This window comes from Nestor notabilis, unplaced genomic scaffold (assembly GCF_000696875.1).
Source record: "Nestor notabilis isolate BGI_N333 unplaced genomic scaffold, ASM69687v1 scaffold17738, whole genome shotgun sequence".
Taxonomy (NCBI): Eukaryota; Metazoa; Chordata; class Aves; order Psittaciformes; family Psittacidae; genus Nestor; species Nestor notabilis.
The window spans coordinates 33,127-51,678 of NW_009940764.1; the positions used below are offsets into that span (position 1 = coordinate 33,127).

The following is an 18,552-nucleotide window of genomic DNA, read 5'->3' on the forward strand; positions in this document are numbered from 1 at the left end:
GGGAAACTGCTGTCCAGATCCAGGGGCAGCCCTGAGCCCAAGTAGATAGATCCTCTCAAACTCATTTGAGAGTGAGCATCTTGAAGCAAGAGCCATTTTGAATTTCTGTTTGGTTTATTGTAAGAGTATGAGATAATTTCCTACTTGGCATCTTTGCCCAGCAACGTGTTGCATGTTTTGGGAGGCTGGGCTCACTGTGAATTCAGAAGAGCCGGATGTGGCATTGCTGAGGCTTTAGATAAAAGACTACTTGAAAATGTAATGGTGAAGACTGATTTCAATATTAAAGCAGGAAAGCTTACCTGTCCAGCTAAGTCCTAGGTGATCGGCTACAATTGCCATCCTTATATCTGTCCGTTCACATGGACTCTGTGGACCTGTGATTTACAATTTCTCGATTAAAAAGGTCTTGTACAGAAAACCACAATTCTGGACAATAGTTTCTTATAAATATAGCTTTAATTTGACTAAGTTGCCGGTGCTTATATTGTTTACTAGAATGGTTGTGTGTCCTAATAACCTACAAAGCAATTTTTTTTACAGCTTTTAGGTTTTCACCTGTGTAAAGCCAAATGTCAAACTACATGATGTCGTGTAATGAAGTCAAACATGCTGACAATGTAGCTGTTAGACTGTACACAAATTGTTCAATTACTGGTGGACACCACCAAAAGCAGATTATAATCTATTTTCTCTACTTTGACAGAATAAATTTGCTGTCACAAAAGAAATCTTTCAGTTTCTGAGTTACATAAATTATTGAGTTACATGAATGTCTTGCATGCTTCACTAGCTTTCTACAGTACAGGATTTGTTTGAAGGAAAAAAGAAGAGTATAAGACAGCACATACAGATGACAATGACAGAATGAACACTACAGTTAAGTCACTCCACAGGCAATCACAACAGTTCATGCACTAGGATCAACAAGTTGAAAGTTTTACAAACTAGGCTTGATCTCCACGAGGTGAGCCATGAGAGCTCCAGAAACCTGACTGCCTTCATTCTCACCAGTCCTCTTACTCCTCCTCCTCTCACTGTCGGCCTTTTCAATCTTTGATTTTATAGATGCTGCCTCTGTTCTCATGTCTCTAGCAGACTTCGATGTAATGGAAGGCTGGTAAACTTGAGTAGCTTCTGATAAGGATGTGTTCCTTGATGTACTGTCTTCTTCATCATCAGAGACCTCTGACTGCATCTTTTTCTCTTCATCAGATAGACGATCCACAAGCTTTAATGTCTCACCACTAATTCCCTTAAAATATTCAATAGAATGTTTACATACCTCCCTAAGCTGATTTTTTCTTACTTTAACTGTTGTCATGGTGACGGAGGTAGATCTTACCTTTACTGGTAATTTAGAAGGAAGCTGTTTTGGTTTTTCTTTCTCTACCTGCTCTTGTTTTGGCAGGGCTGGAGTTCTTCTAGCTAGATTACTCCTATGTGTATTTTTTACAGGAATCCTAGACCTTGCTTCTAGACAGGGAGAAGAATTATTTCGTTTTGCTTTGTCAGGCTTACTAGCCCCTCTCACTTTACTCCCTGTATTGCTTTGGAGATTATTTTGTGAAAAGACTTCTTTTACTGAGCTGGCCTTTACAGGAAGCTTTGATTTTCCTCTAGCTCCTATCAACTCTGTTGACTTTTGCTGCTCTCCATGTGGTTTTTGCTTATCTCTTACTCTGTGTCCTTGTGTTGTCCCTGTACCTTTTCCTGAAGTGCTTTTCGCTTGATTAGCTTTCTGGAGGGAACATTTCGGTTCCAAATGTTCTTTTAGCACTACATTATGAGTAATATCATCTGTAGGGACAGCAGATGAATCCAAATTGTTGTTGTTATTAAAATTATCTTTTGGAAAATCAGTATTTTCTGTTTGCCTACAGCTTGTCTGGCTAGAAGCTGAACTCACAATCACTGCTACATTTTCATTGTCTAATCCCTGACCACTTGGCATCACAGCTTCTATCTTATCTGTCACTTCGCCAGGGCCATCTTTCTTCAGAGTCATGGTGGAAGCAGAAATTCCCATTTTAATTGGTGTGCGCAATTTGGGATCGACTTTAGAAGCGTTTACTGCTGCCGATGTTTTTTCCAGTGAGTTACTACTGAGTGTTTGTTCCATGCAATCTCCACTGGCCTGGATGATGGGCTTATGTTCAACTGCTGTTGTTTCTACTGGTCTCTCTAGGTTTGTTTCTACAGTGTTGTCCCCTGCCTGTGGCTGTGTGATGGCAGTGACTGTATTTTTATCCCCTTCCCCCTTGTCCCCTGACTTCCCTTCAGAAGTATGCTCACCAATCTGAAAAAATTGGAGTCTTTCTTCAACAAAATCCCTCTTGCTCATGTCAATTGCACCACTGCGAGTCATCTCAAACATCTTCCCTTCATGAAATGGGAAGGGGTTGGGCTCGCTAGTTGGCGTACTTTCATCTGTTGGAGTTCTGGCTGGAGTTGTATCAGGTGTTGTTGCTTGAGATCTGTCTTCCACTGCCAGACCAAATGGCTTAGCCTCATCATCCCTTGATTTAGTCTCAAATACTTCATCATCACCTCGGTTACTGGACCACGGATCAAAATCTAGACTCTTGGTGGCCACTGTTTTGAAAGGTGTTGCAAATTCTTCATCTACTTTGTAACTGAAATATGTATCGGGAAATACAGTCCTGTCAGGGTGTCTGCCTTCCAAAGTGAAAAACTGTGCCCCTGACTTCTGATCGCTCTTATCTCCGGCTTTTTCAGAAGCTGAACCCTTCGAAGGTGCCTTGTCTTCTTCAGGGCCTACCTTGCCTTCCTCCTCAATGACTTCAAGCTTACTCTGGCTAAAGCAGCGATCAGTTTGCTTTAGAATGCCTTCTGTAGTCCATACGTCCTTTTTGGTTTCAACTGCCGGACCTGCAAGTTTAGAATCACTCTCAGTTAAACCATCATCTTCATCTTGCAAATCATAACCGTCAAGAGAGTCAATCTCTGTTGCATCAGTATCATGGGAGAATTCTGCAGTGGTTGCTATGGAACACTCTGTGACAGACTGGTCATTGTTACTCCCATTTTGTACTACATCATTCTGGGGTGAATCAAGCCCAATGTCAAGCTCATTAGGTTTCCCAGAAGTGGGATGTCCTAACTCTTTCTGTTTCTCAATCTTTTCAGGGGCTCTGGGTTTTGAGGTTTCTTTCTGGTCATCTTCCAGTTCTCTCAGTTTGAATGTATACTTTTTAAGTGGAACAGGTTGATAGAGAGATTCATCATCACTGGAGTCACTGACATCTGCTCCCAGTGGCACAGGAGATGGTGGCTGTACTCTTATGACAGGTTCAGCTAGTTGACATTTGTCATGTTCATCTTGCAAGTTCACTTCTGTCATCTCCATTTCACTCTCAGTGGAATAATGAGGCTTCTTCTCTAAATCGCCTTGATCTGCATCCAGCGGTGGAGGAGGAGGGAATTCAATATAGGCAACTCTGTTACATTTGGGTCTTTTGTTAGAGTCCTTATTTATATGATTAAGTAAGGCTTTGTCAATCTGTGGTTCCTCAACCTCTGCCTGTTTTACAGATGTTGACTTAGCATCTGCTTCCTCCTCTGATTCCTCAGATACCTCAGGTATAGGACTGGGCTTGCCCGGGATATAAGCTATTAGTGAGTCGGGTGTTTTAGACGTAAACTCGTAACTCACTTCCTCTGAACTCGGTGTTTCTGGTGTTAAAGGGCTTTTACCAGAACTATCTATAAAGGACACTTGTTCTAGTGTGTCATCTTCTGGACTACCTTGTGGAGAAGGAGGTTGTTTTTGTTGCCTAGCTGTGTAAAATGTCCCCCTTGTCTCTTGTACGGTCTTACTCTCCTGACTGACAATTTTTTTAATATTTCCCTGTTGCACCTCTTTCTCATATTGCTTTCCTACTTGAACAAAACTGACATAAACAGGTAAGGTCTTAATATCTTTTACTCCTTCAGTGCTTACTAGTGGTGCAACTTTACCCAAGTAATCACTGGCAGCAGGGTCAACTAACTCACTCGAAGGAAATTCCTTTCCTGGACTACATTCTAAAGAATCTGGTGATTTGCTAGGGGATGTCTCTGTTTCCTCAATAGGAGGACTTAGACCTACTGAGCTCTGCTGCTTGGTAACTTTTCTGATTTCTGAATGCTTTATTTTTTCATCTTCCACATAATCAATCTGCCTCTCAACTTTTTCCTTAATCACTGCTGATTGAGATACTTTAGCTGAAAGTTCATAGACACCATCAAGCATGGTTCTCTTCTCCTCAACAATTCTGACTGGAATATGGGACACAGCAATTTCTTCTTTCCTCTTGGATATTTTATCAGCCACTTCACCATTACGTTCCCCCTCCCTGACAACAAATTCTCTGTATAAAACCCTTTTTGAGGGTGATTTTACAGTCAGTTCCTTCACTTCTTCTGAATGAATTCCATTTGTTGCCAGTTTGTGCTCTGTCACAGTGATAAGTTCACTTTTTGGGTCAGTTTTAGTTTCAGCATGATCAACATGGTTTTCTTTTACTGTATCTGGAACGAGCACATGTGAAAGTTTTTCTTTTTGTGTTTTATGATTAGGAGTTCCAGGACTTTCCCATGTCCTATAGATTTTTTTGTCCCAGTGTCCCTTTGTTGTTGAGTCTGAGCCATACGCCAGCTCTCTTGCATGTGGTTCTGGAAAGTATTCTGGCATGCCTTTACTCATCTCAGTTCTTTGTTTTTGTGTGTCTGAAGCATGGAAGTCTTCAATAGCTTTCCCTTTACCTGGAACAAAGTCTTCTTGTATTTTCACCTCTCTCTGTAAAGCTGTGCTTCCATCAATGACCTCTACTTGCTTTGCATGTTTCTCTCTGGAATAAAACTGATAAACGGGTAACTTACTTTCTTGCAATTTCTTTACTGGAATTTTGGACTGACCATCCAGCTTTTTTTCTTCTTGCGGTACATCCTTACCCCTTGGACTTATACTTTGTTCAAATTTAAGCCTAATTGAACTGAGCTTTGATTGCTTCAGCTGAAATCCAGTCTGTGAAACCTCAGGTCCTCCAGTCTGCTGAGCACTTCCTTTGTGTTCCATAGTTTGTTTAGAGTCCTCTGCAGGTTGCACAAATATCCTTTTTTCAGGGCTGCTGGGCAAACTGGATGCTTTTCTTTCCTCCACCTTGGGAAAGCATTTCCCATCATGTGCATACTGCTTCACTTTACTCCATTCGTCACCGGACGATGGCAATTCAGAAAGCAGAACTTTCTCAGGGCTGCTGCTGGCAGAGCTCTGGCTAGAATGTATTTCTTTGCTGGATTTTTTATGTTGTTTTTTCTCTGGAGACTGTAGCTCATCATTCAACTTCTCTGTTTTATCTCGAAAAAACTGTGATACTTCAGTCAGTTTTTCTTCTGCCTCTTTAACAGTCCTGTCCACCCTGTCTTCATATATCAACTTTTCTCTACCTCTGTCTAATCTGTCCTCAGTAAAGCGCATCCACATCGCATGTTTTGGACTACTAACATCTCCAGTATAGTGTAACACTGTCACTTTATCATAATGATCATCTTTAGATATTTTACCTACACCATTTTCAGATACATCTTTATAGATTTTGGAGAGAATCTCTTTTTTGGGGGCGATAGCTACTTTTTCTCTGCATCGTTTATCAGACCCCTGTAACTCTGCACTAAGCGGTAGAGTATGGTCAGTAACTGACTCCTCAGTATCAGAATGTGATACATCTAGCTTTTCTGAAAGAAGCATTTTCTCAGCAAACCTGTAAGACTCCCCTCTTAGTTCTGACAACTCATCATCATGGTATTCTATTGAGTGCTGACTCAAAAGCTTCAGTGTTTTGTAAGAGTCATCAGACATGAGTTGAGCAGAACTAGGGCGACTGTCTTCTTCCTGGGACACGGGAGTGTTAACTCTAGAGGATTCCAGATAAGAAGGAAGTGACTCTTCAGCCGTGAGCTCCTCTTCTTCTTGCTGACCTTGTTCGTCTGAACAAGGAAAAGCATCATGTTTTTCCAACTCTTTTAAGTTAGTATCTCCCCGAGGTAAGTCTTTCTGATATACATACATTTCTTTTTCTGGATGCTTTTTTGTTTCTCTAATAATGACTTCAGTAGGTTCAGCCTGATTACCTTGTTCAATATGGACCTCTATTATTCGCTCCAGTTTGGGTTTCATTTTGCTGTCCTTCTCTGCATGTTGTGGTGAAGTTTCAGCAGACTTGCTAACATCAGATGTTACTGATGATTTATGTTCGAACAGACCTGCCAGTTCTTTGGAAGGGTCACGTCCAGATTGAAAGGCTTTCATTATGTCATGAACAGACATTGTTTCCTCGATTCTTTCAGATGTGCTTTCAGTGCATGGAGTTTTATGATAAACCATCCTAGTTGTTGTAGTGATATGAGTTTCTTCTTTTACTCGAACACCTTTGCTAAGGACGCACTTATGGTCATCATCTTCACTGCTGCTGGCTTTCATTTGAAAAGCTTTAACCTTCTCTTTAATAGATCCAGCAGGTTTTTGCTCCAGCTCCGTAAATGTAGGGGTAGGTTTTGATGCTGGTTGCTCCTCTGCTTTCTGTTCTGAAACTTCTTCCGATGATGGTTCATAACTGCGGATAACATGCACTACTTCAGTTCGTGTTTCTGTAATGACGGGAGGGATGGGTACATCATGGAAAAGTGGTTTTGGCCCTGTGCTTTCAGCACTTTGTGGGGCAGAAGGTGTCTTTTCACTCCTTGTTTCAAAGCCACTGTCAGATAAGGGACTTTTATCTTGATCGTGTTGAGAAAAGTCATCTGGAGACTCTAAAATAGTATCTGTTCCAAAAAAGGAATCTGCAATTTTACATAACTCCTTTTCTGACGTCGAAGGCCTCATGGAGGCTGGAGGCATTTTAAGTTTATGTTCCTGCAAAGCAATAGCTGGTTTTAAAATGCGTTTTTGTCTCTCTTCACCTTCTTTTTTCCCCTCTTCAAACTTGTATTTTATGTTTGTTAATGAACTGCTACCAATATCATTTGCTAAGTAATCAATAACTTTTGACAAGCTATAATCCTTTTCCGACACAGTTTTAGTTTTAATTTGGACCTTCTCTGGAACAGGTATAGGAGGGCTTGTCAAAGCTCGCTGTCTCGCTTCATCAATCTCCTCTGTACTGAACTCTACCCAGTCATCCTCAGACAGGTGTCCTTGATCACTTTTGGATACTTTAGCAGACCCTTTACTTTCTAAACACACATCTTTTTTCAGTATCTCACTAACTTTTACTAAGTCCTCTTTTACTTTCTCAACAATTTTAAAGGGCTCTTCATCATCAATTCTACCCTCTTTTGGTATCTCAGGTTGGAACGGTTTGTCCTCTGTGACATCTGTCTGCAATATTGCAGTCATTCTTATTAGATCCTCTTTCATTTCAGCAACATCTTTCAGTATCTCCTGACTGGAGGATAAGGAAGATGGTGTGGACAATTTGAGAGCAGAGGGTGCTAAAAACAAGGATGATTTTATCGGAGATGAAGTCCGATTAAAGGGAGGCTGTGTGCGTGCCTCTGTAGTCAATGTTTTAATAGGTGACAGTAACGCAGCAGCTGATTTTGTAAGTGCAGACGACTCTGGGAGCTTCTTTAATGCTGGTTCAGACAAAACATTGACTACAGAATATACTGGCACTGTTATTGTTGATGAAGTTACTGATGAGGTAGTCGCAGATAGTGACCCAAGGGCTGTGTACAAAGCACCTGCCGGAGGAGTTCTCATTGACTGGAAAGCTGATGATGCTGAAGACACATATGACCTGAGTGGAGAAAATGGCATTGTTGTAGCTGTTGAAAACACTTTCTCAGCTGTGTCAGCAACTGCATTAGCAGCACAACTTGCAGAATGTGCAGCTGCAGTGATCTTGTCTTGAAAAACAGCTGCAGTTTTGGATCCATTTATTAAGTTGGTAGAAGATGGGTATTTCAGAGGTGACACAGATCCATTAAGCAACGGTACATCTGTGTGCCCAGCTACATGTTTTGGTGGCGACGAGAGAGATGAGGCCATCATGACTTTAGAGGATGAAACAGCATCAACTGCTGACTTAGCAGGTGACACCACTGACTTTAGAGGGGACGATAAAAGTGAAGATGCTGATGTGATGACCGATTTGAGTGGCAAACTTGAAGAGTACATGTTAATGCTGGATTTGGGGGATGCTGGAGGCGTCATGGTTATGGATGATCTCTCCAAAAGAGATCCTGCTGTAGTCACTGGAGATGTCCGAGAGGGGAATGTGGTAGTGGATGCCAGCCCTTTTAGACTAGCAGCTTCTGTGACTGCGGGAGCTCTGACGAAAGAGCCTGAAGTAACCTGTATATTGTATGGAGGCTGCGATACCACAGTTTTTATTGGCGAAGAGATTGTCCGAAATGATCTAATCGGAGATGCTACATCACTAACAGATTTAACTGAAGATGTGGTAGAAGCTCCTAATGTGGATTTGATTGGAGAAGCAGAAGAAACAGACCATATTGATTTTAATGGGGAAGCTGTAGGAGTGTTAGAGGAAGAACTTGATAAGGAAGTGAAGCCTGATTTAGTTTGCCCAGGCACTGTAATTGGAGCTGTTGTCCATGACTGATATGGCCGTGTTGAAAAGAATGGCTTGTATGAGTAAGTAGCAGGTAGGGATCTTGTTGCTCCTGCACTCCGTTCAACTGTTTCTTAAATTGTTAAATTAAAATCAAACATAAAAATCAACAAAAATGATTGAAAAACAGAGAGACCAGAGAAGAAAATTGGTCAGTAAACGTTATAATATTACAAAAAGCAAGTACAATTGTTTGCATGAGTTAGGATGAAGGAGGCAAAAGAAGATTTAAAAATGAAGAAAAAAATAGGAATGAGCCGTATACTGATGACTGGTCCAAACCAAAAAGCTGTGTGAAATGAAAGACAGCACATAGCAACTAAATCTGCAAACAATGAAGAACAGAAAACACAAAGAAGGAATCCATAAGGTAAAAATAAAGCCACATCAAAATTTCTTCTCTTACTTCCTATTGACTTTCTGATGTGCTACTTCTGAAATATTCATGAGAGTTCTATTTTGCCTGTTTTGGTATGTCTCTGCTTTGCACAACTATTAGAATTATCCTTTTAATAATTTCTGTTGTTGTTGTTCTATTCAGATATTGAACCTATACAAAATATAAACTTGAGTAAAAAGGACATTATATAGCTAAAGTTTTTTTTTCTTAAGCCACTCAGAAGTATTTCATGCAGAACCCAAAATTCCTTTAAGTGACAGGCAATTGATGTGCAAACTGTGAAGCAATTGGAATAAATTCAAATCTATATCTCCCATGCACAATTCGGATATGCTTCACACTCACAAAGCCAATAAGAGCAAGAGCTTTTCTGAGTCGATATCTTAAAAAAATAATAAAAAGAAAAAAAGAAAAGGAACTTTTGCATTTGTTTCTCATGCGATATTCCTTTTGTTTGGTAAAAACTAAAGTAAAACTTTATATGAAATGATTTTAAGAAGCATGTCATACATAAAATATGGAAAATATGATACATGATAAACGTGAGCAAGCAAAGCAACTGAATCAGGTTTTATTCATGCACAATATATCATGTCAAAACGAGCACACAGATTAATATCTGTTTTTATGCTGTATTAAGCACAAATATGTAAACCTTACAAAATTATTTCACAAGAGGCCATTAAAAGAAGAGTACACTTTTTCTACAAGATGTAGTGTCTTGGTACCTTTTGAGGAGATTTCTTGTATCAGCTCAAAGACAGACCTGTTCAACTTTACATTTCTCAAAAGGTAACATTAGAAAAGCAGTCGAAGAACAATATATTATGCAAAAACTTCCTGGCAAGAACAAACCTGTTAACTGTTATCATCCCCCAGAAGACTCAGCTTATTCATAGGCATTTTGAAGAAAATCATAATCAACCACATTTTGCATCACAGGAAGTACTTATGCCAGAACACAGTATTTCTGGGAATTCCATTACAATATAGATATCCTCTGATACAGCAATAACATTCAGAGAGTTGTCATTGAAGTAACTTAGTGGGCTTTTTAAAAAAAGCTGTAGAAATGGAGCTAAAATAGCCAAACTTATTCAACATACCTTTCTCTGAAGTTATGCTAATAATTTGTCAAACCTGCTTGATCTGTCTCATAGACAGACGGTATCTTACACTGAAAGAAGCCTAACAAGGCTAATACTAAACTGTTAAACTTAAAGAACTAGTACTCTTATAGAATTGTGAATATTCAGTATACCACAGGTCCATATCCTGCAAGGAGAAATGTGCTGGTCCTATAGAAGCCAATCAAAGCCCAGAAGGCAATGCGGATGGCTGGAGATATTGCAGTATGAGAACATTCAGGTTGACGAGAGCTTGAATACTAGGCCTGACTGGCACAGCCTATGTCAAGAACAAACTTACTTCTTCCTTCCCCCAAAGAAGAAAACATAGTGTACTTAATGAAATGAGCTAGATGTTATTATGAAGACTAATTAGCAGCAGCTGCTAACATTCACCAGAAGTTCATACAGTCCCAAGTCAAAGAAATTCCAAGATCATTCTGAAAAAACCTAACAACAAACCAACTTGTTCAGCAGTTTATGTTTGGAAATGTCTTTACAGGGACCCTGCTGTGCTGTGATGAGTCAGTCTATCACAAGTGGCTAGTAAGGCAATCAAACCAACAGATTCCCCTCTTAACTGCTCTTTCTCCTTTTAAATCATGGATTCAGATATGTTTAAGATGTTTTTCCTGTGCTCCTTATTGCAGTTGAGAAGAACCACCAGTACAAAGAAAACGAAGTAGTACACCGGTGTGCGCAGCTATGACATAACTCAAACAGCAGGCAACTGTGCAATTTTACCATTTTGAAACAGTAAACCCCCACAACCATGCAAGACTTTAGAGTGGGATATTCTAAATATTCTAAAGAGTGATTTTCTATAACAGTCCTTTTTGGCTACTGGGCACTCTTGGCCTTAACAGTTTCATTACTGCATCCAAGATTTTTTCAGAAAATAGATGTTAGTTACTACTGTCTGTGCACCAAGCTGTACTTGCAGCTGTTAATTGAAAGTGCTGAGTGAGGCCATACAAGTGGCCCCAGCTCAGCCTTGCTCCTCTTCAGCTGCAAGCAAACAGCCGGAACCAAGCAGGTTTAAACCACTGCAGCACTCCTCTTCTATGAGGACCTCGCTGCTGGGAAGGGTCCTTTAGGCCCTTTCCCCAAGCAGGGCCAATGACAGGGAGACTGGGTAGTACCCCATCTGCCTCACTTCCTTCTGCATTGGCAGTGTCGGGGTGCAGAGATAAAAAATCTGTGTGTGCACATGCACGCACACATGAGTTTGTGTGAGTAAAAAGAATAACCCCTGCTGCTACCAAAACGGTGGAGCTGTGCCATCAAATTCACTGGAAATAGGTAGAGGTTCATCACTCATATCCAGTCACTGGAGCAAACGCCCTGTGCAGCAGCAGTCCTGGCTCTGTGTTGGGTAATACGTGCTCTCTGAAGGAGCTGCACCTCCAAGATCACATCCTTCCCTCACACCGGCATTGTGCAGGTGTAGAGCCAGTTGCTGATTACATGCTACCTGTGCACAGCAGGTGATGCTCAGGCTGACAGACAAACCTCTATCTATGATCTTTCCTGGCAAGCAAAATCATTTTTGCATAACCTTTTTGAGCAGCTCACAGCCTTAAGTAGTAACCATTGCCAAAAGGGATAGAATAGTTAAAGAATGGTCAGGAACTTTTACTGTGTTAACCCATCAGGAGTTCTTTGAGTTCACCTCAAGTGGGTTTAAATTTTTTCCTACACATTTTGAAAATGAAACTTAATGGACCTTTGGTGAATCAATCAGGCTACCTTTTTTATTTTCCCCCAATAAGGCCTGAAAAACTAACTGTAAGTAATATACAGAGCCATCAAACACCTTTCAAGCAACTTCCTTTCCCTCTCTCTCAGTTCCCATCAAGCCTTTGACAATACCTTAACAGTCCATCAAGATGTCTCAGCAGATCTGATAGCTTCTTCAGATGTTATATGCTTGAAGTCTTCTTCCAGGCCTGAGAAGTGTAATATATTCTGGAGCACATCTGATCCAAAGAAGCCACAGATCTTATAGGATAATTAAACAGCAGCCATCCAGTGGGAACTCCCAAGACCTGGTGAAGTTTGTCTATGGATTTTATGGAATTCTATCAAAGGGTCTGTTGCAGGGTAGCAACTGAGAAGTCATGAGGGGAAAAAAAAGGCAAGAAAAAGCCTGGGAATGAGGAAAAATAGCAGTCAACCTCAGAAATGAGAGGTGAGGGAAGAAAAGCTAAGCCAAATACATTACTGTATTTAACAGGGAAGGGAAGGAAAGGAATGCCACAGGTCTGGTCAAGGGGAAATTAAGTTTAAGAGGAAGCAATGTGTGGTGCCAGGGAATAAAAAGCATCTGCGAGGAATAGAGGAAAAAGGGAAGGGGAGGAGAAAGAAGAGGGAAAATATAAAATATGAGAGAGTCCATTTTGGCTAAGCATCTAAACATTTAAGCGTTTATCTGAATGGCATTCTCCAGCCTTGCCAAACTTTTGCATAACATTCACTTCTACAGCAGCTCTCTCTAATGTTTCAAAGGGAAGAGGAACAGACTCTTTTTGAAAGCAGTTTGCAATCCTCCTACTCTGGAGCTACATGGCATTTTTAAAAATTATTATATTTTTACTTAACTAACACATGTCATTTGCCAGTCAGGATTCTTCAAGCTCTCACAACACAAGAGTTCACAGACCATCCAAGAGTTTTGGTTTAGATAGCTTTTTTTTTTTCCTTTTTGCCTTTTTTCCAGGGTGACACCAAATACAACGTTTATAGAAAAAATGTCTCTTCTTATGAAAAACCATCTATATATGATTTAGTACTTTGGTAAGAGCAACTCACTCATTCCAGGCTCAGTCAGATAGCTGTAGCGCTTACGTAAAGCAAGGGAGACAAAGTTCTGGCGCCGGTCAGCTTTCTCTGTCTGCAACAAAACATAATACTGTTCAGTGCCTTTCGTATCGCTGTTCCCCATTTGAACAGAACAATCATTGAACCTCAGCATGATGGGCTGCATTTTATGGTACACATCCCCACAAGGGAGAATAGATGCTTCCATTCAGCTTCAGGAAGACATGCTGAAGCCAAATCTGGGCAAGCAGGCAGGGAAGGGACAGAGCCGGTCTCCATTCCTGTCTGCCATGTAATGAGCATCAGGCGCTGTGGAGCAGGGAGTGCGGTATTGGAGGTGGCAGAAACCTGCTGTGAATGACTACCTTTCTGAAGCAAGCAGGGGAGGGACTGCAACCCTAAGAGATAACCCCATGGGTTCATTCCGGTTCATTACTGCTCGCAACGTCTCTGCTTATGAGGTCGAAGAGCTTAGATAGCTCACGATCCCGCCTTGAAGTATCTCAATACCATATTACCCCAATTGCTTCACACTACTAGAAATGTTATGATATTATTCATTGTCTGTAAAATAAACCACCTTCGGCTAGAAAGAGATCAACACAAAAGACTACAGATACAGACATAAAACATTCAGAAGAGTACAACTTAGACTGATCAAATATTTGTCCCCAAATTAATTTGTCCTGAAAGCACATACACCACAATGTACACTGGCTTTAAAGTGAATACATTAAGGACAAAAAAAGGCACGGGAGGGGATTTTTTTAATAGGCACAAAAAGCAAAGATGCAGATTAGAAAGCAGACTACTGTTGTTAACTAACAAATTGCATCCTAAGTCGCTGCATTCAGTGGCATAGCTGCTAGTGTGATAACTTAGTTACTAAAAGTCCTTTAGAGATCATCTCATTTGTTTATATGGCTAAAAATAAGGTTTCTTTAGAAAGAAAACTATTGTTATAGCTATATAATAGCACACTGGAAACAAATCCTGCAGAGACAAAGCAATGTGGTTGCTATTATTTTTTAACATGTAAGAACTGTTTTGTTTTGTGTTTATTTTTTTCATTATTATTATTATTTTAATCAGCAGGTGGGTACTGCTATTTATTTTCCACCAGGAAGAGAAGAAAACTTTATCAATTAGATAAACGGGATATATCTATGTAGTTCCTTTTATATGGTGACCTCATTTATTACTACCTCTAATGAGTAAAACCTACTTAATTCCCTGATAATCTAATGGTGCAGCTTCCTGTAAACAGTAGATTTTTAAGCTGCAAATATCTGAAATTTATCTGAAAATAGATTTGTACACAATATTTAGAAATGGTTCTTGGCTTTTCTGATTTTTCAGAAGAATCCAGTTTATTTTCAGGAGTAAAATATCATATGCCACTATTGTGGCTTCAGCAATACTTTTCTTTTCAGAGACACTTTCCCAAAATACTGGCAGTATTACTCCAAGAGGTAAAATCATATCCACTAAACTCATCTTGATTTTTCCAAAAAATGGACTTGGTCTCATATTTATAATTACATCCCTTTTCAGGGGAAAAAAAAAAGCTAGATTTTAGACTGCTATTATTCAATGCTTGGTTTAATTTCATAATACAGAATCATATTTCTTCCACATATGTGCACTTCTACTGTTTTGCAACAGACTATCAGATGTCGAGGATATAGTTATTCTGTCTGTATCATTCAGTGCCATAGTTGAAAGTAGTTGCCTGTTTTTTCTATAACATATTACTTTTCTTCACTAAATCTGAAGGAAATAAAAACAGAAGACAGTGTTTATATTACCTCATCATCTTGATCTGACTCTGTTTCCTTTTGGTCCCAAGATGCATTGCAGAGACAAGGAATATTATAATGGACAGCAGGGAAAAGAATATCAGGATATGAAAAGGACCAAATTGGGAGCACAAAATGCAAGCTGATTTATAAGGCAAAGCAAACCCAAAATGTCAACACAAAAGAAAAAAGATCTTACATCCAATGCAAATCAACACGTGACATTATTGAAAGCATAAACCTATGACTTGCAGGCTGAAGCATGAGCTGTAAACGGAATCATAAAAATTATAGGAACTTGACACCACAGTAACAAGAGACTTTAAAAGCACTCTACATACAGGAAAACCAATAAAACATAAATTTAAAAAGCCTTAATCATATTTGAAAGCATTCTCATTAATGGCATTTCACAGGGTATCTTTACCACTAGCAGGAAAATAAAGGACAAAAACTAAAGGAGCACAAATAAAACCAAACCAACCCTAAGAAAAATGTTTGCTTTTCCTAACAAATACCTTTTTGTGTGCTGGCAGAGTGATATTCAAGTTGCAAACAGCTGTTTGTGGCAGTCCTTTTGTAGTCTTTGGTTCCTTCAAAAACGATAATCGACCACAAGGTTCCTGGCTGGTGTCTCTTACCTAGAAGAGAAATTTTAATACAGTGCAGTAATATGTAGTAATTCAGACACCTAGAGGAGGTTTCTGGAGAGTTTCTCAGAGTTTCTTTCTACAAGAAGTGATCTAATAGGTAAAGACCAATGTGACTGAGCTGGAGCTTAGCCTAAGGTGCTGAAGGAGAAAAGGTGTTGCCTTGAAAGAGGTAGATCAGCCTGGAGCTCTGTGATGGCAAATTCACAAAAGACAAGACGTTGAGTGAGTCTAACCCAGAGAGTTTCATACTGGGATATCATCAACAGATGTTTTCTTCTCCCCTTCATTTTTTTTCTGCTATGTTTTATACATGTGCTCACCAAAATGCTTAAGAAATTCTTTTGCACAGCAGCTATGATAAGCCTATGGAAAGTGAGTATGCATTCATGGTAATCTAGAGATGAACAACCTGCACATGTTTTAAAGGCTGTTCTGCTGTACAGTATGCTATTCAATGCACCTCCTTTGATTAGTCCCTGGGAAACAGTAATCTAACTGTAATATTCTGGATGTCTAACTTGAGATACAGTTTTAATAAAAGGCTGTGAATCCATATCATAGGTATTCTGGTCCCAGCTCTTTTGTGGCTTCATGCAAAACACCCTCTCCCTGTTACATATTAAACAATGACACTTACATCGTCGAGGCAAGTTAGTCCTATCAGGCTGAAAAAGTGTTATCAATGAGGGGGGAAAGTCAGCAGAATTATTTGGCTTGTTTTGCTTTTACCTTGATAGAGAATGGTAGTCTATTTTCTTTGAAAGCATAAAAATTAAAAACAAGTTGCTGTCCTCCTTTAGTCAAAGGGGCCAGATTTCCATAGCAATCAACGTAAATAGGTTTTCCTTCCAGAACCTACCAAAGCAATAAATAAGTCAATAAAACCTCTTTTCATAGTAGATACATGCAAATAAGTATATGATGCTAAATCATAAGTACTCACTCAGATTAAATTCAACAACAAATTAGAAAATCACTTCATATGACAAGGTATTATGAGTGTAGGGAGTTTGGGAAACATAAGTTATATGAGTGTCTTTTCCGCAGTAAAAATGCATCATTTCCCTTAAGAAACAGTGTGCTCATGACTACATATTCACCACAAACCAGCCCTCGTGACTGTGTCTGCTGGGTCAATGAGAAGAATTCCAGGTCAACCACTGCAAAGCCCAGCCAAGGTTACTCAACAGCAGCAACTGCAAACCCTGCTGCAGACTGTTCTGGGGCATCCATTTGGAGATAAGCCCTCATGCTCTCCCCCGGCCTTGTCCTTTCTTGACCTCCTTTCAAGGAATTTTTTGACACAGCCTGCTGTGAAACTTGATTTTTTTGGGTTTATAGTTTTTTTTGCAGGACCTGTTGCCACTTGGAAAACACACTGGCCATTCACAAGGAAGAAGCTGGCTGAGTAAGAGATACCTCAATGTCTTTGCTTCTTGCAACTTCTTCAAAGTTCTCTTGTTGCTCCAAAGTTTTGTCCACTTTGTCATCAGTCATGCAAAAGCAACGCAAATTGGATTCCACAGGGTCATTCATTTTGGCAAATATTACAAACTTTGCCATATAAGGAACGCATATTAATTCTCTATAAAGCTGTGTTGCCAGCCCAACAGTCTCTAGTACTTGATGACAGTCTGCGAGCCAAAATCTGAGTGGGAAAAAGCAAACCATTAAATCAACTTTTCTTTATGCTCAAACATTGCTTAAGCCTTTAAAGAGAAACCATGTCCTGTGATCCTTGACCATTTTTCATGAGTGCTATCCTTGCACACTTCCCAAAGCTGTAATTTTCCTTCTTTTAGTGGAGCTTAAAGCATCCAAAAATGGGAATACCTGTCAATGAAATATTGATACATATATCTGACCCTTCTCACGCTGGTATCTCATAAACCCATCTATTCTTAGCTTCCTTTGAAGCCAAAGTGGGGAAACTGTATTTCCTGTGACCACACAACACATAAAGTGCTGATGATTCACTGTATATTTGATTTGCCCAAACCTCCTTTATAACACATTCACGCAGCAGAATCACATCCTCCATATAGGTTGAAACTGAATATGTCCACAGTGAAGTAGCCCAAAGAGATAGATGTTATACTGTTATTATGTCATCTTATGATTAAGTTTGATGACAATTTTGATACAAGTTATAAATATTTTAATTTGTAGTTTGTATGAGTCTTTTTCACAATATTTCAGCCCTGATTTAGTTGGTTCTTTCAGCAATTCTCTCTCTTTATAAAGCTTTTTATAGGTGTAAACATTATGTACTGAAATGATAAACGCTTTACCTGGCAAACCATGAATTTTCTCCACTAGGAGGTGTGAGCTGTACAGGTCTTGTTGAATGTCTCTCATCAGCATGTAAGTCCACTAAGTCCACCAAAATTCATTTCAAACCATGATTTTTTTGGCAAATGATATTTTTGTGAGAGTAATTTTCCATAATTTTCAACTAAAAAGCCCACAGCAGAAATTGAACATCTTTAACTTTTTTAACAAATACATTTTTATGAATCCGCCCCATTTTTTTTAATTGAATGAGCATTTTAAGCTTTCCCTTTTTCTTGCTGTTTGCAGAAAACAAACGCCTGTGTGGCACTACAGCCTTTAGAGAAACAGTATGTGTGATCGCCAGGAGACATCACAGCAGCAGGAAAGGTCAGGACAAAGCTTCATGTGCAACCCTAGATGTGTGGGATGCTGATATGTAATGACAAAGAAGCACCAAAGAATCGCAGGAAACTACTCCCTAAGTGCATTTGGCAAACTCTGATACCATACCTGGCTGAAACATTGGTTGTGAATGAGGCACAGTCATTTGCAAATGTCAGCGGAGTGGTGCCTGTGATATCCTCCCACTGTGCAGGTGAAGTACCTCCTACATAAACATAAACCATGGAGATTTTCTTTCAAACACCAAGCATATACAGACTACATAGGAACATCCCTATCTTAAGTTATTTTGGTTCAGTCATAAAAAAAGAACCTAGATAATAATGTTTTCCAACAGCTGAGCTACATGTATTATACTACATCTTATGTCACACCCCAGAAAACAATGCTGATGTAAGTGAAGTACATACCTGTAAGTCAATAGCAAACACGCACCCA

At 39.6% G+C, this 18,552-nt stretch overlaps 1 protein-coding gene across 1 annotated transcript in view; it reads right to left on the bottom strand.

Moving 5' to 3' along the window:
• LOC104410386 (ankyrin-3-like) overlaps positions 1-18,338 on the bottom strand; it is a 44,280-nt gene extending 25,942 nt beyond the window's left edge. The window contains exons 1-8 of the mRNA XM_010020532.1: positions 18,223-18,338; positions 16,858-17,086; positions 16,168-16,293; positions 15,304-15,426; positions 14,795-14,821; positions 12,978-13,059; positions 2,296-8,712; positions 303-377 (exon numbers count right to left, since the gene is read on the bottom strand). Of these exons, the coding sequence (XP_010018834.1) occupies positions 303-377; positions 2,296-8,712; positions 12,978-13,059; positions 14,795-14,821; positions 15,304-15,426; positions 16,168-16,293; positions 16,858-17,086; positions 18,223-18,338 (7,195 nt within the window). The remainder of the gene's footprint in view (positions 1-302; positions 378-2,295; positions 8,713-12,977; positions 13,060-14,794; positions 14,822-15,303; positions 15,427-16,167; positions 16,294-16,857; positions 17,087-18,222) is intronic.
• Between the last annotated feature and the right edge of the window lie 214 nt (positions 18,339-18,552).